This window comes from Eurosta solidaginis, chromosome 1, assembly GCF_040869045.1.
Source record: "Eurosta solidaginis isolate ZX-2024a chromosome 1, ASM4086904v1, whole genome shotgun sequence".
In the NCBI taxonomy this organism is placed as follows: domain Eukaryota; kingdom Metazoa; phylum Arthropoda; class Insecta; order Diptera; family Tephritidae; genus Eurosta; species Eurosta solidaginis.
Genome location: NC_090319.1, coordinates 379,292,418 through 379,313,055, shown reverse-complemented (window position 1 = coordinate 379,313,055; position 20,638 = coordinate 379,292,418). Strand labels below are relative to the sequence as shown.

The following is a 20,638-nucleotide window of genomic DNA, read 5'->3' as shown; positions in this document are numbered from 1 at the left end:
TTACTCTTGGGAAATTGGACAAGAGTAACGACTGAACTCTGGCTAAAGTTTCGAGATCACAACAAACTCCGTTTACTACATTTGGGTTAACCTTTTCCCGGATTGTTTGTAAAAGATATTCTGCAGTTTTTAAGTGTATGGAATGTCTAACAAGTTTTTGGAATAGAATTTTGGTGGATTTGCTGTTCACCTCGGATGGTGTCAGCACTAACTGGGATCTAAATTGGTTTACGGGATTTTTTATGGTTTTTATTGTGTCTGAAAGAGATAATTCACTATGAGCTGTAGCGCTTGAGTCATCCAGATTGTGAATATATTGACGCGAAAGTGCATCCGCTACTTTGTTGTCTTTACCGGGCTTATAAAAATATTTCGGAGCAAATGAATTTATAAATGCGGTCCATCTTTTAATTTTCGAATTGGGGTTTTTATCTGACATGGCGAATGTAAGCGGCTGATGGTCTGTGAAAATATGTATGTTTTTAATGCCATACAGATAATGCCTTAACTTTTGGAATGCCCAAACTATTGCCAACAGTTCACGTTCATTCGTGGCATAGTTTTCCTTAGCCTTAGATAGTGTACGAGATATCATCGTTATAGGTTTGCCGTTTTGCGAAAGCACAGCTCCTAGTGCTACGGATGAGACATCGGTTGTTATCTCGAACGGCTTAGAGTAATCTGGGTGTTGGAGAAGGACGTCTTCTGAGGCCAAAATATTTTTAAGTTTATTGAAGGCATTTATTGCTTCTTCGTCTAATGAGATATTAATCTTTTTGGACTGTCTACTAGTAACGTGGTCATTGTCGCCTCTTAAGTATTTCGTAAGTGGTTTTGAAATATGCGCATAGTCCTTTATAAACCTACGGTAATAGCCCGAAAGACCCAAAAAGTACCGTAGAGATCTTAACGATTTCGGCTGTTGGTAATTTAGGATGGCATCTACTTTACTAGGACATGTTTGAATTCCTTTATGCGAGACTGTGAAACCTAAAAATTCGACTTCGTTCCTAAAAAATTTAGATTTTTCTAAGGACACTCGCATTCCTGCTCGCTCGATTTTCTTTAGAAATGATGATGTCATCAACGTAAATGTGACATATTTTCCCAATGTCTTCACGCAAAATGTCATCTATTGCCCTTTGAAATATGCTTGGCGCATTTTTCAAGCCAAATGGCAAACGGCAAAACTCATACTTGCCATTGTTTATGCTGAATGCTGTTTTGCACCTATCTTTCTCTCGAAGGCAAATCTGGTGGAACCCTGATTTAAGATCGAGTGTCGTAAATAACTTGGACTTACCTAAATTTGAGAGTATTACTGTAGTATCTGGGATTGGATATTTGTCAGATGTAGTATGTTCATTTAGCTTCCGAAAGTCGATGACCATTCTCAACTTTTGGTTTCCGTCATCATCTAACCCTTTCTTTGAAACTACATGAACAGGCGAGTTATAGGGTGAATATGATTTCCTTATTATGCCGTCTTTAAGTAGGGACTGAATTTCGTTGTTAATAAAATTCGATACTGATATTGGGTAAGGATAGCTTCTTGAATAAATTGGCTTATCAGTTACCATGTCTATACTTGCTATTACATTTGTGTTATACGGAAGAGCTCTATTGGGGTTCGCAAATGCGTTAAAATTATTTTGTTTAAGTGTTTCAATACTACAAGGTGTTTCAATTTTTTTAGTATGAGCCATGTTAACTTCCTGACATTGAAAAAAGTTGAGATTCTCTTTTCCGTTTTTATGGAAAATCAGTCCAGCTTTTGTGTCAATATTTGCATCGATATCTTTCAACAAATCATATCCAATGATTCCATCAAAAGTATCTAATTGGGGTAATATATAAAAAGTAGCAGTCGTTCCTAGAATATTGACTTTACATTTCTCAGAAATTTTATTTACACCATTTATAGATCTTAGTTGAAAGGGATATTGTGTGGCGGTTATTCCTTTCAAAAAACCATATTTTTTTATGTAATTTTTCGCGGTTCCCGTGTCTATCAGAATTTTAAGAACTTGCCCATTAGGTAAAGTTCGAGTAATGAAGGGCAAGTTCGACCTTAGCCTAAAAAATTTATCTCATCTAGAGGCTGATTATCTTCCATTTCGGAGTAGTATGGTTCGTTCGACAAAGGGTCTTCGTACTCGTCCACTGCCGTGGAAAATGAATTATTTTTCATAGCGTTAATACGTTGCAGTTTGTTAAAGGGTGCTTGAGTGGAGGTAGTGTTATTGTAAGGTCTCTTGAATTGTTGTTGAGGTTGGGCAAAGTTGTTGGCTTGTTGCCGCGTCCGCTGTTGATGAGAATTTAGTCGATTTGAACTATTTCCCTGTTGAAATGTTTGTTGGCGATTTCGCTGTTCGAAAGGATTGTTTCTGATTTGAGGATTTCTTCTGAAACAAGAGGTTCCCTGATCTATTTCCATTGGAACGGGGTATTGTGCTGAACTGCTTGGATTTGATCGATTTGGATGAGGAGGAGTATTAGAAAATGGGGTACTTTGATGTACTTGTGGCAATCTTCCCGAGGCATATGTATGCGCGAAGTTATATCTGTCTCGATTATGTTGCAACTCTTGCGCTGCAACTAGTGCACTGGGTAAGTCTGGTGGGTTCGCAGAGAAAAGGGTATCGCAAAGTGGCCGCCTGAGACCGGAAATGAATACCCTTAAAGCGTTTTCCCTAGCCTTTACATTAAACGCATTGCAAAGTTCCTCATTACTGCTATATGTCATAATATTTTTGTTTAGAATCAAAGTAAGTTGCCTATCAACTACATCATAATATTCACTAATAGACATTTGTCCCTGCCTCAATATATTGAGCTGATTTTCTAATATGTGGAGTGGTCGTTTATCTGCATATAATTGGTCTAACTTAGGAATAATGGCTTTAAAGTTTAGCGGAGTGTTAAAAGCGCTAAGATTTTCGTTAGCTGCCGACGTTATTTTGTTACGCAAAATACCCATGGCAATATAATATGGCTCCGAGCCCTCGGTATAATAGTTTATCGCGAACCTAGCTGCTTCCCTCCATGCTGGATATTCAGATATTTTACCCCTAAATTCTGGTAGAGACTTAATCAAATTAAGATCCGTATGGCTACTTTGCGTACCTGCAACAATAGTTACGGGACTGAAAACTTCTACTCTTTTAGGTATAATACTCTGAAAATCACGTCTTAGCTCTGCTAATTGTTCCCTAAAATTCTCTTCAACCACTTCTACTGTCGACGCCAGTAAACTATCCACTGGATTTCTATCCATTTTTTTATTAAAATTTTTTGTAAAAACACTATAAATTTTTTGTAATAATGATAATTGGAATATAGATATTTATTAATGCAATTCTTAAAACTAATAATTTTTTATACGTACATATATATCGAAGTAACGAGAGTCCTATTGATTGGTGAAGTATTTCGTCCTGCGATTTACAGATGCCACTTCCAGATTTTTTTTTAATTTAGAGGGTGCCTTTAGTTTTTAAATCAACGTCTTTTTTTTTTAGAAAAATGTCTGTTTGAAGGTGTTCATCACAATTTAATAATTATTGTTTTAGCGTATTGTATTTGTATTCAGTGTTTTTTTTGTACCTTTCTTTTATTTAAATAATTCAGAATTTACCGTCAAAACGAAATTTTTTTCACAACTATTTAATTTTCCTCTTCTCTAGAATATTGTTGGTTGCTTTTCTGCCACTTTTTATATGCTTTTTTTTTACACTGTCTATTTTCCTAATAGCCTTTAAATTAATATGCTTGTTCTTATATTTTTAAGGATAGGTATTTATTTCGAAGTTGTTTCACTAATTTTTATTTGAATTTACTGTTTGTTTTCACTTATCCTTTTTCAAGGATTTTTATTTTAGATAACGTTTTTCAAACATTGGTTTATTTTATAAGGATGATTTTATTTTCCTTTTTCTGTACACTTTTTTTTTAGATAGCTTTTAAGTTAATATATTTTAACTATTCGGTAATTTTTCTTTGACTTTACTTTTTTTTTCACACTTCCTTGAAGGACATTCACTTCATTTAAAGTTTTTCCGAACACTGGTTTATTTTAATGGTCACTGTTTTTATGTCGTTATTTGATAAGGATAAATATTTAAGAAAATTTTTTTGAATAAAACAAGTATTTTCCTTTAGTCTTTATCCTTATTTACAGGATATAGCTTTTTAAAAATACTTATGTCTTGCACTGTCTTGTTTTTAATTATAACCCTTATTTAAAGGATATATCAATTTTTTTTAAAGCACTCGCACTGTTTTTTATTTTATTTGATTTTTTTTTTTTATTGTAATCCTTTAAAGGATATGTGTATTTTTTATACTCTTGGGTTTGCACTATAGTTGGGCGCCAGTTATGCAGGTCCTTATGGTCCTTGCTTTTCTTAAATAAATAACACAACACAACACTTTATTTTAATAGACTTTAACACTTTATTTAAAACAACTTTAAATATTTAGCAACTAATTAGTTGACCGTGCAACTTCTCTGATTAAACTGAATTACCCTCGAAAGGCAATGATGCCTCCTTAAATACCTTTCCTAATGCCATTCTGCTGCTGCTGTTATCATATGTAAAACGGTCGCACATTCATTGTTGTTGCTAGTGCATGTGATGCTATGATAAGTGCAAGTTGCTAGGTAAGTGCAAGCAGCGACGTCGCGCGATCAGTTTTAACGCTTCTCTTTATGCCTGCCTACGACCATCACGTTGCTATGGTAAGCAAGCGCAAGCAGTGACATTGTGCAGTGCGTTGCTGGGCTGGATATTAAACCTGCCGTTGCTATGATAGAACCACGCGCGATTACTTGTTCTACCGTTAGGTTGCATACCAAGCCCGTGCATATGATGTTGCTATGCTGTCATCGTATGCAGTGGGTTGTTATGCTGTTGGCTTGCACATGATGTTACTATGGTAGCGTCACGTAGTGCTTTTGTGCGATTAGTTGCGCTGTTGTTGGGCAAGCTCTGTTAGGTAAGCGATGGGCATTTGAGTTGGATTGTTGTTAAGCAAGCGATGATCATTTGTTGGTTTGTTTTGCTCTGCATCAATTGACCTTGCCATTTGACTTGGTTGCTAACTAGTTGTCTGAGGCTACGTAGAGAAGCTAGGCATATTGTTGACTTAGCAGAGATGTGCAATAGGCATCATAACTTAACTTACATATATATAGTAATTAATACATAATCTAATTAAAGTAATTTATATGCACCTATTAACTATCTAAATGGAGTGAGATATGGGTATCAGACGAATAACACCAGTGCAAGGATTTTTCCAGTTGTATCTGACGCTATTAACGTATTTAAAGTGCGAAGGCAACATCTGAACGGCGCACAGTGGCGCCTCTGCCGTTAAAGCATGGCAAAAATCAAAAAAATCATGACTAATACATGTTTCTAATAGAGAATTTTCCAGAGATCAAGAATGTACAACTGTTTTTTCACAGGAAATTACAGTTTACCAGGTAGAGCCGCTCAAACTTGACCAGTTTTCAACATTGGGGATAACTTGAAATTTTTCTTCTTTTTCGTTGTATTTAAAATTGTTTTTTGAGTAAATAAGGCGGCCGGTTGTCGTTTTCTCGTATAGCAATTAAAGACAATTTAACTTAGGATTGAAGCAAAAAAAAAAATTGTTTTTTTTTTTGGTAAAAGTTGGCGGATATACCTGTTTTTCGAAATGCCTATTGTTAGGCCCTTTTTAAAACTTTGATGGAAAAAAAAAATGTTAAAATATGTGCTCCGTCAAATTAACAATAGTTATTTGTGAAATATTCATTTACCTAAATTCATAAAGTCTACCTGCGTCCAGCTGCAACTTCACTTTTTACATCAAATAAAGTTAAACAACCTTGGGTTATGCCTGAGCAGGTATATATAATTCAGTACGGCAGTAAGGTCGTTTTTGTTATTGGAACTTGTTAACAACATACATTATTTTAGTTACGAATTGTATACCTGTAATTCATTTTAATAATTTGAGTAGGTAGATAAAGTTATCCATCATACAATGCACATTATCATTCGTTTCGGAGATTAAGTATTCTGGTTACTTAAATAAAGTGAATAGTATTTTTAAATATAGTTCACAGTTTAATATTTAGTCAGATACACTCGAAGCCAATTCTAATATGTGTCTAGAAAACTCGAAATTATTTGCGGTGTTTAAACCTACAAAGTCAAGACGGGACTTCGTTGAGGCTATTATGATAGAATTAGCAAGTGAAACAAGCATTAAAGAAAAGGAAGGCCTGGAAGAAAAAATTGGTTTACAATACATTATGATAGAAAGAAAATGGAAGGACGTCTATTGCAACAATTCAAAATTTCTAAGTAAGCATGAAAAGTGGTTAGCTGACAAAACTTTTTTGGACGAAGAAACGCCTAGCACGTCAACCAATCCAACTAGAGGGAGACCAACAAATCCCATAGAAGAGTGTTTTACCTACACAAGGAAAAGGAAGCTGTCTTATAACACAAAAGCTATGGCCACAACTCATCTTTCAGAAGCACTGGCTATTAAGTATAAAAAAGACGAAGAAAACGTGAAGTCTCATATAACAGAAGCAGTTGCGGTAGCAAGTCCAGTGCGACTGATGGGGATCAAAAACAGCATTCCCACACCACCAAATGCGCTACCTAGGAAATACACTCCCGAAGAAGCTTTGGCGCTGTTTATAGATCTCGGTTTAATGAAGAAAAAATATATTGTATTGTGTAAGTCATTATTGCAACGTAATGCCGATATTTTACCTGGATACAAAAAAATTACTCAAGCCAAGAAAGAAGCAGTTCCTCTATGTCCCAAAATAACTGAAGTATCAGCTGAAATTGAGCTACAAAACCTAATGGATCATACGTCTACGCGACTCCTTCAAAATTTTGCTGAATAAAAGTTTAAATCACTGCCCAAGGAGCTAGCAACGATAACTAAGTGGGGCTGTGATGGATCATCAGGATAAAGCACATATAAATAATGTTTATGGCTTCTATTGTTCCATTACGACTAAAAGATGAAGCTTCAGAATATTGGAAAAATCCACGTCCATCATCAACTATATTGTGCCGCTCGATATTATTTAAATACGAGAAGGAGTCTTCGGGAATCATAAAAGCTATAGTGAGTGATATAAAAAATCAAATTGCCAAATTAGAACCAACAATAATTGAAATTGAAGAGGGGAATGTCAGTACAATAAAGCATGATTTTCTTCTAACAATGGTCGATGGAAAAGTTTTGAACTTAATAACAAATACGACATCTACAATGAAATGTCCAATTTGTAAGAGGAGCGAAAAGGACTTTGAAAATCTTAATTATTCAATAACTGATGAACTAAATTATGAATATGGAATATCTCCTTTGCATACTAGGATAAGATGTATGGAATTTGTTTTGAAGCTGGCTTATACACTACCACAACAAGGAGAAGTGTTCGACGACAATAAAACATGTAAGGAGAAACAAAACAGGAGACAAAAAATAATTCAGGGTGCATTTTATAAAGAGATTGGTCTTATAGTTGACTGTCCAAAGTATGGATACCGAAATACAAATGATGGTAACTCTTCAATAATATTTTTTTAAAACGATGAAGTGACTGCTCGCATAACAGGAGTTGATACAGATATTGTGAAAAGATTGGGAGTAATTTTAAACTGCCATGAACCAGTTAATGGACGCAAATTTGGAGAATATGCATATAAAACTACAGAGTTGCTTCATCAAAAGTATCCTGAGAAGAAACTTACACCAACGGTACATACAATTTTAGCACATGGAAAAGATTTAATAGAGTACCCTTGCTTACCATTAGGAGAATTGTCTGAAGAAGCTGAAAAATCTAAGAACAAGGACTACAAAATATATAGATGTATGAACACCTGCAAAGTATCACGAGTTAGACGAAACGAAGACCTTTTCAAAATGTTAGCTATCTCTTCTGATCCAGTCATATCATCTATGAGGTATGTAAGAACACAAAAAGATCTTACAGATGCGTATAGCTCAGAAATGGTTGCTTTGTTAGATATATGTTCCAGTGACGATGACTATGCTAAGATAAAATAAATTTCTCACTTCTTATCACAATAATGAAAAAGAGATTTACTAATCAATTTTGTTACTTTATTGAAAAATAAGATATCTATGTACAAGTTAATTTTTTATTTCAAATAAAAGAATTAATTAATTTAGTAATTTATAAATATATACTTTTCGTTATTGCATTACTTTAAAGTTTATCAAATTTATTTTAAAGCTTAGGAATTTCGCCTTCAAACGATTATTAAATTTTTATAGAAATCAATACGTCTATCGAGTTTGGTACAAATTGGTAAAGCAGTTACTAAGATAAAAATTTTTAGCATAAATGGGCAGTGCCACTCCCCTTTTCCAAAATTCGTTGGCTGTTTAATCTTTAGCTCGAATAAAATTTCATTGAACCACTTTCAATAACTTTTAGTTATTAATAAAAAATATATTTGGCTTGTAAATTAAAAAAAAAAAAAACATGTAAAATTTTACGATGAATTTTGAAGCACCTTGTTATTGTGGCACCATAAACGGACATTTGAGTCTTATAAGAGTATTACCATTTAAAAGAAACAATACGTCTATCGATTTTGGTAGTTATTGATTACGTGACTACTTAGATACAACTTTTTATCATAAGTGGGCAGTGCCACGCTATCTTATCAAAATCTTAAGTTTATCTTATTTAATGCTTAAATACGTCATTATAAGACAAATCTCATTTTATTTTTTTTTTATTTTTCACTAAAAACATTTTGTTTTTTCATTTTTCTAAAAATTTTCGAATTTGACGAATTTTTTTGAAGCACTCTGTATCTATGACATTCTGAGCTTTCACAAAATAAAACTTCAAATAGTTGGCTTTTATTCGCATTTTAAATTTTTAAAATGTCTTCTTTGGTTTAAAAGTTATGATTTTTGCAAAGAAAAAACTCAAAAGGCGCCACTGTGCTGTCGTGCACTTATTAGGTTGAGTGATGCGTTACAATATAAGCTTCGGCTACTTTTTGCGTACGTGCGAAAGCTTCCAAGTGCCAGCGTAGAGTATTTGTGATGTATGCAATGCTATTGATGCTTCCATTTCATATCATTTTGTAATTCATTTTAGAATTTTAATCCTTTACAGTACAAATTACATTTGTCTGCTTCTGTTCTATAAGCAGGTAGAGTAAAAAATTTAATTTTTTTTTTTCAGTTAAATAAATAAAACAAAAATATTGTCTTTAGCTTTAACATTAAAGTACGTGTATTTAAAATATGATATGAAAAAGGTTACATTAAAAGCTCAAGCGCATGCATCGCCTTTTCTTTGCCATTTCATCTAAAACTTCATCAACGGTAACAATTTGATCACGGTGGATCTTTAGTGATGTACAGCCATTCAATCGATTTTCACTCATCGTGTTTCTCAAATATTTTTTAGTCAGACTAAGAGTTGAAAAGGATCTCTCGTTCGTTGCCGTTGTTACTGGAAGTGTACACAAGATTTTCAACAACACATTACTTTTTCATTTATCAAATAATTTGAATTTTACATTTTTGAAATGTGTTTTTGACATGAAAAAAAATGTAGATATTACATTATAATAATGTGTTTTCCACATGGAAAATAATGTCAAATTTGCATTATATTTCAAAATAAGAAATGTGTACTTCGAAAAAATGCTGTAAATTTAGTATTATTTAAATGTGGAGAATAAAATCAATGCACGAGAATTAGTATCGTTTAGTTCGGCAAACAAACAGAATCGTAAGCAATATTTATATGTAGCTTGTCGCCGTGACGTAAGGACAGAAGAATCATGCAAATATTCAGACGCATGGAGGTTTTCATATTTGCCTTTTTATTCCGATGAATATAATCGCGGATGAGGCAAACGACCAAACGCCTGAATTGATTATATTCACGCATGCAATAAGTTGGTTGATTTTAAATCAATGTCAGTTTAAACTACCCAACCCTCCACCCACTCCCCCGGCGCTACACCCCTGATCAAGGGTTAAGTAGAGGTCCCACAAACCCCCACTTACTAAGAAATTAATAACAGCCAAACCAATGAAGCAATTCATTTGAAATTTTGCAGTGTGGTTGCAGATACCTAAATCTGATTTGAGAATAAAAATGGGCATGATCCGCCCACTTTTCTCCTTGCCCTCATATAAGGTGAAATTTCACATAATCATATTTTCTACTTTAAAAACATTTTCCAGTGCGAACATAAATAAAAATTGTTTTGATTTCTTAACTTTAGCTTAGAGGCTTTTGCTTAATATTTAAAAAAATTTATATTCAAAGTCAAACACAACATAGGTACATATACTTGTAAAACCAGAATCGAAATACATACTTACAAATAAAAAGTGATATTTTAACTGGTATAAAGTTAGTCGGAGTCAATAATAAGCCAATAACTTCACTCGTTAATGCTCGCCGCTTTGACCTAGGGGTTTTCCGCAAACTGTTTATGAACGGGTGTGACGATATTAGAAATCTGTGCAGCAAATCAAATTTACTACATATTCTTGACTTTTTTGTTGCATATGAATCAAAAGGCCAACTTCTTTCCTGAATTTTTTTTGGGTATGTTCTTTCTTCTTTTTCATCTTTTCCTTATTTTCTTCGCCCCGCACACACCAGGTCTTCATTTCCATTCGATAAGCGATGTGTAGCATACATTCCATGTATCGTATCCAAGAATGTAAAGAGGAAATTCCGAAAGCAAGCATGCTTTTGTCAACATTTTGCTCGACAGGGATCGCATATTATTCATATCTTTTTGAGAAGCCCCACATATGTAGCAATTTTGCGATGATTTATATGCCGAGAGAGCGTTGCAAACTTTGCCATCAATCACGCCCAACAAAAACGTTGATTTCACCAATAAGTTTAGGTTATCTGTTTGAATTGTTGTAGGCCGAAGACTGGAAATTTGGTCTTTGACAGCTTGCACTTCCTTTGAAATAAAAATCGTGTTTCTTTTGTAAAAACTAATTTTATCTGGCGGCGGTATCTCGTGGAAGATGGAGCAGGATTACTCCAAACTATAACTTTTCGTTTGTCAACCATTCTATACATTTGAAGGAGTATCAGTGAAATGAAAAACATACTAGTGTCCGAAATTTTTTCTTCCGAAAATTGTTGTGTGTAACAGCTATACTCAGCTCCATCACATCCCCATTTTATAGTTGCATTCAGTTCTTTAACCTCAGGAATAGAAAGCAATACCTCTTCTTGTGCAAGACACAATCTGTGATCAATTAGGGATTGCAATTCAATTTCAGCATAGGTTTCCCTTACGGTTATTTTTTCAAAATAAATTCTTTGATTCTTTTTTTTCTGTTAACTTCTGAAGTGTGCTGCCGAATCAGGGAGTATTCATATGTTGAAAGATTTGAGTCAACTGTCATCACAATTGCTTGATCTGGTGACAAAATTTTCTTATTTTCTTCCGATGGCCGGGACTTTTTGATTGCAGTGGCTCTTAATGGTGATGCCGTGGACAACTCTTCAATTATTTTTGCAGAATTTCTTTCTACTGATGATCGTAATTTCAATTCCGCTGCCATTAACAGTTGATCATTGTCGATATTGTTCATTAGTTACTTGGCTTTTTGTTTTTTCCTGCGCACAGATAACTCAGAGAAGTTTTTTGTTGGCCTCCCCGGCTAACCTAACCCCCGGCTTTACAATATCACGAGAAGCGCATGGCTGAACATCAAGCATATAATCTGTAAAATCCAGATTTTCTGATAACCATTCAGAGTTTTTCTCAATAAATCTACTTGTAGATCGAAAACAATATGCCCGTCTTTTAGGAATATTATAAGTTAGCTTGATGATGTATTTTTTTGATTTTGAATGATCCACATTTCTTCCAATTATAATAAAAATATGGTTTAGTATGGCTTTGCCCATCTTTGCTTTTTATCCAAACTTCAAAGAGTGCATTTCGTGAAATAGCCATAACTAGTTCATGATATAGGAAAATTTGGTATAGTGCAGTTGGTTTTACTTCAATGCAGTCCGTCTTTGGTATGATTCATTTTTAGCTTTCTTCTCTATTTATACAGTCTTAGCCCAAGTGTTTTATTATATCAGTTTTCATAGAATAAGGAAGTTTTTACGGGCAAATAATACCTGCTAATGCTTAAAAAAATATACTTACCCATTTCTTTGGGGTGCGGAAGAAGAGCGCTTTTGATGGAAATCCGTCAAATCAATCTTCAGCACTCTAAGGCGGCTTCCGCAAATTTGTTGCTCTGCCTTGAAAAAGGCGGAGTGGATATAGTCCTTGTCCAGGAGACGTGGCTGAGTAGTAACGGCAGTAAGATTTCTGGATTAAGGACTGGAAAATTCAACACCTTGGTGCATGGGGAGGCAAGTAGGCCTAGATCCTTTGTGCTTGTTAAAAAAGAGATTAAAGCTTTTATTCTCTCTAATTTCAGCAATGCTGACGTAACCACGGTCTGCCTCGAGCGAGGAAGTAATGAAATGTGGGTGGTCTCAGCGTACATGCCCCACGGGGACGTAGTGGGACCACCACCTGCGATACTGGGTGAAATCACCGCTGAAGCAAGGCGGAGAGGTGTTGGCGTGATCATCGGTGCCGATGCAAATGCCCATCATAGCATTTGGGGAAGCTCGGATACCAACACTAGAGGTGAGTCTTTATTTACTTTTATTGTAGATGAGGGACTTTGTATATGTAATAGGGGGAATGACCCGACTTTTATTACTGCGTTAAGGGAGGGGTCCTGGACCTCACCCTGGTTAGTAGAGAACTGGAAGGTCGGATATCTGGATGGAGGGTTCTCAACGAGCACTCCTTCTCTGATCACCGATATATTCAGTTCTCAGTGAACGAAGAACGTCCCGGTAAAATATCTTTTAGGAACCCTAAAATTACTAACTGGGACTTGTATTGTAGGAAGCTGGGAGAGCTACTGCCTGCGGTGCCTATCATTAGTTCGGGCCTGTCCGAATCTGAGATAGACGTTCTGGTGGAAAACTTCACCTCGGCAAGCAATAGCGCCTTTCAGCTGTCCTGCCCATTGAAAACTTACAGGGGGAAGGGCAAGCCGCCCTGGTGGTCGGATTCTCTTGACGGACTAAGAGCGTCCAGTCGGCGGCTCTTCAACAGAGCCAGGAGGAGTAAATTACCCTCGGACTGGGAGCTCTATAAGGTGAGTCTGGGGATTTATAAATATGAAATAAGGATAGCCAAGCGAGATGCATGGCGAAGCTTCTGCGAAAACGTAGAAGGCTGCAATGAATCCGCGAGATTTAGAAGAATACTCTCTAGGAACCCCGCTCCTCTGGGGTATCTGAGAGATGATGGTGGGGACTGGTCGATGAGTAGCGAGGAGTCCCTAAGGCTTTTACTGGACAATCATTTTCCCGATGTCCCAGTTGCGCAGGGATCTTCGCCTGCATGGTCGGCGGTCGTTGACCATGCAGAAGTGCCTGCCATTCCAATACGGGAAAGTCAAATAACCTGGGCTGTAGGGTCGTTCAAGCCCTATAAGTCTCCGGGCCCGGATGGAATCATTCCTGCGCAGCTTCAAAGGTCTTTGGGGATTTCCTGCCGCTGGTTGGCCATCATATATACTAACTGCCTCAGGCTTAACTATATCCCGAAGTCTTGGCACACGGTTAGGGTTATTTTCATTCCGAAGGCCGGCAGAAGCTCTCATGTATCACCTAAGGATTTCAGGCCAATCAGTCTCTCGTCGTTTCTTCTTAAGACGTTTGAGCGGTTGATTGACCTGTACCTACGGGAAAGGATACCTCGGGGGTTACTGTCGGCTTCACAACATGCGTACTGCAAGGGCAGATCGACGGAAACGACTCTCCATTCGATTATTTGCTTTATAAGGGTCCCTAGAACACAAAGAGTATGCTCTGGGTGCCTTTCTAGACATCGAGGGAGCTTTTAACAATGTCTTACCGGGGTCAATCGAAAGAGCTCTGGTGGGTTTAGGAGTCGAGGCGGCTCTGGTTGAATTTATTAGCAAACTTCTATGCGGCAGAATTGTCGCATCGGAGTGGGGAGGGGCCATAATTAAGAGGAAGGTGTGCAGGGGCACGCCACAGGGGGGTGTCCTATCTCCTATCCTCTGGGTTGTGGTAGTCAACGAGCTTCTTGTGGAGCTGGAAGCCAATGGTTGTCGGGTGGTTGCCTATGCAGATGACCTCGCTATCCTAGTCAGAGGCAAATTTCTGGGCGCCCTGCGCGATGTTCTTCAGGGCTACCTAGATACTGTGGCTAGGTGGGCTGAATCATGTGGATTGGCGGTCAACCCGGGAAAAACGGAATTGGTCCTTTTCACAAGAAGATATAAGGTGCCCGATTTCAGAACTCCCTCGATTGGAGGGGTACCGTTGGTACTTTCTGATAGGGTTAAATATTTGGGGATTGTTTTGGACAAGAAACTGTCCTGGAGACCCAATGTGGAAGATCGGGCCAGGAAGGCCGCCATTGCCTTGTACTGCTGCAGAGGAGCTATCGAAAAGAGATGGGGACTCTCGCCAAGAATAGTACACTGGCTTTATGAGATGGTGGTCAAACCGATTCTGCTATATGGGGTGCTGGTCTGGTGGAAAGCACTGGACACGGCGAGCACCTCCAAAATGTTAGTGTCAGTGCAACGGACGGCGCTGATCGGTATCAGTGGCGCTCTCAGAACAACGCCTACCTTGGCACTGAACGTCATGATGAACATATACCCAGTAGATATTGCGGGAAAGGCGGCCGCGGCAAGGTCGTTGGTCAGGCTTCGTGATATGGGATATAGACTTTCTGACCGCGGACACTCTAGCCTTCTTACCAGTTTCGACTTCATCCCGGACAGAACGGACTACTGTATGCCGATAACAGCTCCCTATACAACCTTCACCCCAGTTATTCCAGAGAGAGAGGATTGGGGAAGAGGAATTATCTGGGGCATGGGACCGGTTAACTTGTTCACGGATGGGTCAAAGCTGGATGGAAAGGTTGGTGGGGGGGTCTTTTGTCAAGAGCTAAATTTAAGCCGCAAGTTTAAGTTGGCTGATCACTGCAGTGTATTCCAAGCGGAAATTGCTGCGATTAAGGATGCGGTGGATGGAATGCTATCCAGTGCTACCACGGTTAGGGAATTTAACATCTACTCTGATAGCCAATCGGCTATCAAGGCCTTGAGCTCAACTACAGTGCGATCGAGGGTGGTCTGGGAGTGCCTGACCTCGCTTGCGATTGCATCGAATTATTTTACAATTAAGATTATCTGGGTCCCGGGCCATAGTGATATCCCGGGTAACTGTCAAGCGGATCTCTTAGCCCGCATCGGTACAACTGAACCGGATGAAGATGGCTGTAGGGACTTCGGGATCCCGCTGGCCACCTGTGGATTGCTCCTCCATAGCTGGGCCTCGAATCAGCTCAGCAAACGTTGGGCGGATACCACGTCTTGCAGGGTAGCAAGATCTTTCTGGCCGAAAGTGGATGGCAGGAGGTCTGCTGAAATAATTGGGTTCACTAGGGCTCACCTATCAATGGTCATTGGGGTTTTGACAGGGCACTGTCCCATGGGTATCCATGCGGTACGTCTCAATATACTGGAAACTCCATCCTGCTGCAGCTGTATGGAGGATGATGAGGTGGAATCACCAAATCACTTTATACTTGATTGTCCAGCTTTTGCCAGAATTAGGCAAAAGTACTTCGGTCGCGACTCACTTGGATCTCCCGAGGATATATCCAAAGTTGAGATCGGTATCATTCGGAGCTTTATCGTTGCTACCCAACGATTCTCTAAGTAACTGGATCTAGGTCACCGTTATTTTTGGTGTATGTGGTATCACAACGGACCTTCGTGTTGTCCAAGTGAGCTATCCTTATCAGGGCAGCTACCACCTAACCTATCCTATCCTATCCTACCCATTTCTTTGTTTTAAAGATCTATTTTCTCTCTTTCGTTTATAAGACGCTGATCAAGCCGAGTAGCATTCCAAAAAAAAATATTTTGCAAAACAAACGCTCGAGGTCTGCCTGTCTTCACTCCATTTATTTCCACCTTACTTCATTATGCATTGCGGCACGTTGGAGGACAACCATTTTTTTTTTTTTTTTTTGACTGTCCGTATTTCAAAAAAGGGAGAAACGAAGTTAGAGTATTGCTCTTGTGAGGAGCTTCATATTTTTAAAATGATCGCTGGCCTGAATTTAGCTTTTTTGTATATTCTGTAGTGAAAAACTTGACCAAGACCCGTTTGGTTCAGTGAGTGGTATTGGACTCGGATTTTCTTGTCGTTGTTTTGAAGCAGGCATGCATAAAAAAGCACAGCGTAATCTAGATAATCCTATTTCCATATATTCTAGATTGCGTGGACTATAATTACTATCGAATAAGTATTTAACCAAAAGACCTCAAAAAAATAGGTCACACCTCAGTGAAGCTTACCATTTCATTTGTTGTAAATTTTTACCCCATCCAAAAAAAGAAAAGAAAACCAATTTTTTTATATTTTTTTTATAACTTTTTATTTACTTATAGTTGTATCTTACACTTAAAATATAATTTTAACAAAATAAATGTTTTATATTTAATTTAACCAAAATTTAGTTTAACAATCGTTTTGCACTTAAATATACTACTTCGTTATTAGTACTTTGGTGTAAGTAAATAATAAAAATATGTTGTATATTTAAATATATAAATGCACAGTGACATCTGCTTAATTGATAACTCATAGCTGCTTCTATTTGAGTGGATCACTCTCTGTTGTTTTTATCTTAAAAAAGGAAGATTTTTACTTAGGTAATTAAATTTATTTTGTATGACAAAGATTAAAGAATTACATTACACTACGCTATAGCTTCGACAGCAACCGCCGTGGTGAGATGGTAGCATGCGAAAAACAACGAAAAGAAACGAAGCGAAAAGAAAGGGAACAAAACAAGACAAAACTAATCTAAACCGAAACGAAATGAAACAAAGAAGAAATATACGAAACGAAGCGAACAAAACAGAAGGAGACAAAACGAAAAGAAACTGAAACGAAACGAAACGAAATGATATAAAGCAAAAATAAATGAAACCAAAATCTAAACGAAACAAACTAGCAGCGCAAGCGAATATAGAAAACGAAACGAAAATGTTATAAATAAAAGGAAAACGAATAAAAAGCGAGACGAAATCGAATTTAAAACGGAAGGAAAAAGAAACGATAAAAAAAAAATAAATGAATAAACAAAGATGTGAAAACGAAACGAAACTGCATTGAGAAACTAAATGGAAAGAAGAATGATATGACAAAGAAATTAAAACGAAAATAAAACCTAAACGAACCCGAGCGACAACGAAACGAAATCGAAATTCTCTAATCAATTTGTCTTGAAAATTAAAATTGAAGTTAATAGTTCATGTCATTTTAGAAAAAACTTTAGTAGACTGTGAAAAATTTATATAATATATAAGAACAAAGTTTTTATATTTCAGCGTTCTATTTGTTTCACAACATTGCTGTTTTCATTCAAATTTATTGCACAGCGTACTTTCATATTAAATATGAGTATTCAAATATAAATATTTTTTCTGTATGGTACTAAAATAAAATTATTAAATTAAATAAATTATTAAATAAAATTTTTATAATTTTTACAAAGTTTGAGTAATGTTTTGATATTATTTTTTTATTTTACAATTTTCATAGTTATTTTTCTCTTAGATCTAAATTCATATAGTACTTATCCGTGTGTATATGTAATTGCACCAACTTAGGCATGACTTTGCTTTGCTTTCAGAACATTTCATTGCAATCAGTTAACATTGTTAGAGTGTGTCTTAGGGTAATTTTTTTTCTTGTTTTTTTTTTTTTTTTTTAGAGATTTACGTTGTTTTTAGATTTAAATAAATTCTCGTACTAGGATTTTACTTGCTAACCAATTTCTACAGTTTAAAATTGTTTATTTACAATAGTACTTAATTTTGTGATTTTCGTGAAGTGTATTTATTTTACAATTTAATTGCATAGTTAATAATATTTTTTTTTATTTATAGTTTTTTTTGTTGGTTGTTTTTTTTTTTTCAATGATTTTTTTTTAGTTTCTGAGGAGTTTGAATTTTGTGTTTTGGTTCAACTTAACATAATATAATAGTAAACGTTAAAGAACTACGAGTCAAATTGAGCCATGCATTTATCAGGTGATGTAGCGATACATATTTTTTAACTGAAAACTTAATAAGACCACCTCTTTCTGACATGAAAATGCACTTTTTACGAGAGAAATTGCATTCCGTATTGAATTTCAAGAACTCCCTGCAAAGCTGAAACTAGGAGCGAAAAAGGAGGTTTGGAATTTATCTTTTAATGAGTCTCACACATAAACGAAAGAAAACGAAAACTGAGCTTAGTATCGGACGCTTGGTGGTTTGTTTGCTACTGCTATGTTTTTTGTTATTTCGCACTCACATTGTTGTGAAATAGGTGATATAATGGTAAACAGCGGTAGAATTGCGCAGCGTAGAATTACGCAGTACTATAAATCCAATGATCAAGCTCTATTGAACGCGCCTAAAATTATTTCACAGAAGCTTCTAGCTCTCAAAGTCAGAGACAAATTGCGAAAAATCCTCATATCTGAAAAATTGGGTATTTGAAAACTGTGTATACGTTAAGACAACAATGTTTACGTAAGAACCTGGTGAAATTTTAAACTTCTATCTGTTAAAGTGAAGGAAATATTGCGAAAATCCTCTTATCTGAGCAATAGTTGTATCGGATATATATGCTATATATATGGCAGATCTCTACGATTTTTTCAGACATAAATGTATGTTAAATACTTAAGCACATGGTGAAATTTTAAGTTTCTAGCTGTCAAAATTGTGAAAAATGGCGATAATCTTTTCCGAAAAAAAAAAAATTGTTTCTCTGGCAGTTATGTATATGCTATAGCTGTTCCATCCAGTTCCTTCCGACAATTATACCCCTTGACAAAATTTCATACAGATTTTCCAAAAATTGAGAGACTAGTGTGCGTACAAACAGAGAGACGGACGTGGCTAGATCTACTCAGCTCGTCATCCTGATCATTTTGATGTACTTATTGGTGGGTCTATCTCTTATCCTTTAAGAAATTACAGTTTTAAATTTCGGACCAAATTTAATATACCAAATCATTTTCATGAAAGGTATACAAATATATGAGCCAGTCTCGCTAAATCACCTTAACTCTTAATTCGTGCAATTAAACGATTTTTATACTCAATTCTTTATAATACTGAGTATATATGTGGAGTGGTAAGGAAAATGGATAGAGCAGACGGGCAGACTTTTTAAAGGTATGAAAGTCAGAGATGGGACAAAAAGAAGGTCAGCTGCAATTTCGATTTTCGATACGGCGCAGTTTGTATCAACTTAAGCACAAAAAAAAGCATAACCGTCGTAAAAGCAACTTAAGCACAATTTGTTAACGCCTTGAGTAAAAGTTATAAAAAAGCAGTTTTTTACTAAATTTTTTCAACATTTTTACACAAGCGACTTGTGAACTGTTTTGAGTAAATAGCTGGTGCCAAACAATATGTAATTTTTTTATTTCTTTAAGGATTTGTTGCATGAATATGAATTGCATTTTACATTCAATGAATGATGAAACCAAATAGTTTTAGGGACTAATATTAGTGAATGAAAAAAGACGATCTTTAAAAAAATATCCCTATAGATAAATAAATTTTATTATTAATTATAAAATTTAAATAATAATAATTTTTTTTAAATAAAATTTTTCCCCTGGTTAGAGTACTCAATTCGTAGCGAAAAACGTTTTTATATAACTCATCTCTTTGTTGGAAAGTGGTGTAGTTTAAGTGAATTAGGAACCACTACTAGTTTGCTTTCTATCTCTTTTAAATGTATTAAGACGAATTAATGGCGAAATCGTCCCCACTGCATTATTTTCTCAACAGTTGTGATATATTTGGCTTTTTTGAACTTTTAAGAAGATTCCTAACTAGCTAAAAACCGCTAGTACAGAACTAGCCCGCTTACTAATACTATTCCGGTAGATCTGAGCTATTTAGTAAACAAATTAATACCTTGGATCTATTTATTTTGTTGATAAAACACCGTTGACTCCGAGCCAGACTGAAATTACGGTTACGACTTTATACCCTTCTTCGGTCGTTTCAAACCACTCCATACATATCTGGATTATAAATATCAATGCCCTTTGATAAGAGTGTTTATACTGACAGAAAGTTTTTCAATTCCCGGAAATTTCTCAATAAAAGCCCAAGTCATGTTTAATATAAATCATCCCCATTATAAGTTGCTTGTAATTTGCTAGATGTAATATGTAGAATCTATAACGAAACAATTCAAGTGTATGGAACATTTAAGTGAAGGGAATACGAGCATTATAATAGTCGAAGCCCCTTTAAGCTTGTAGCAGTTTTATTTTGGAAATAGCATATATATTTAGCAAATATATGCGACAATCGTGGTGTGATGGTAGCGTGCTCCGCTTACCACACCGTATGCCCTGGGTTCACACCTCGGACAAAGCAACATCAAAATTTTAGAGATAAGGTTTTT

The 20,638-nt window shown here is 36.1% G+C and overlaps 1 protein-coding gene across 1 annotated transcript in view; it reads right to left on the bottom strand.

Annotated features, from left to right (window-relative positions):
* Nucleotides 1-4,877: 4,877 nt before the first annotated feature.
* Nucleotides 4,878-20,638, bottom strand: part of beat-Va (beaten path Va) — a 49,769-nt gene continuing 34,008 nt past the window's right edge. The window contains exon 7 of the mRNA XM_067768819.1: nt 4,878-4,991. Coding sequence (XP_067624920.1) covers nt 4,878-4,991 — 114 coding nt within the window. The remainder of the gene's footprint in view (nt 4,992-20,638) is intronic.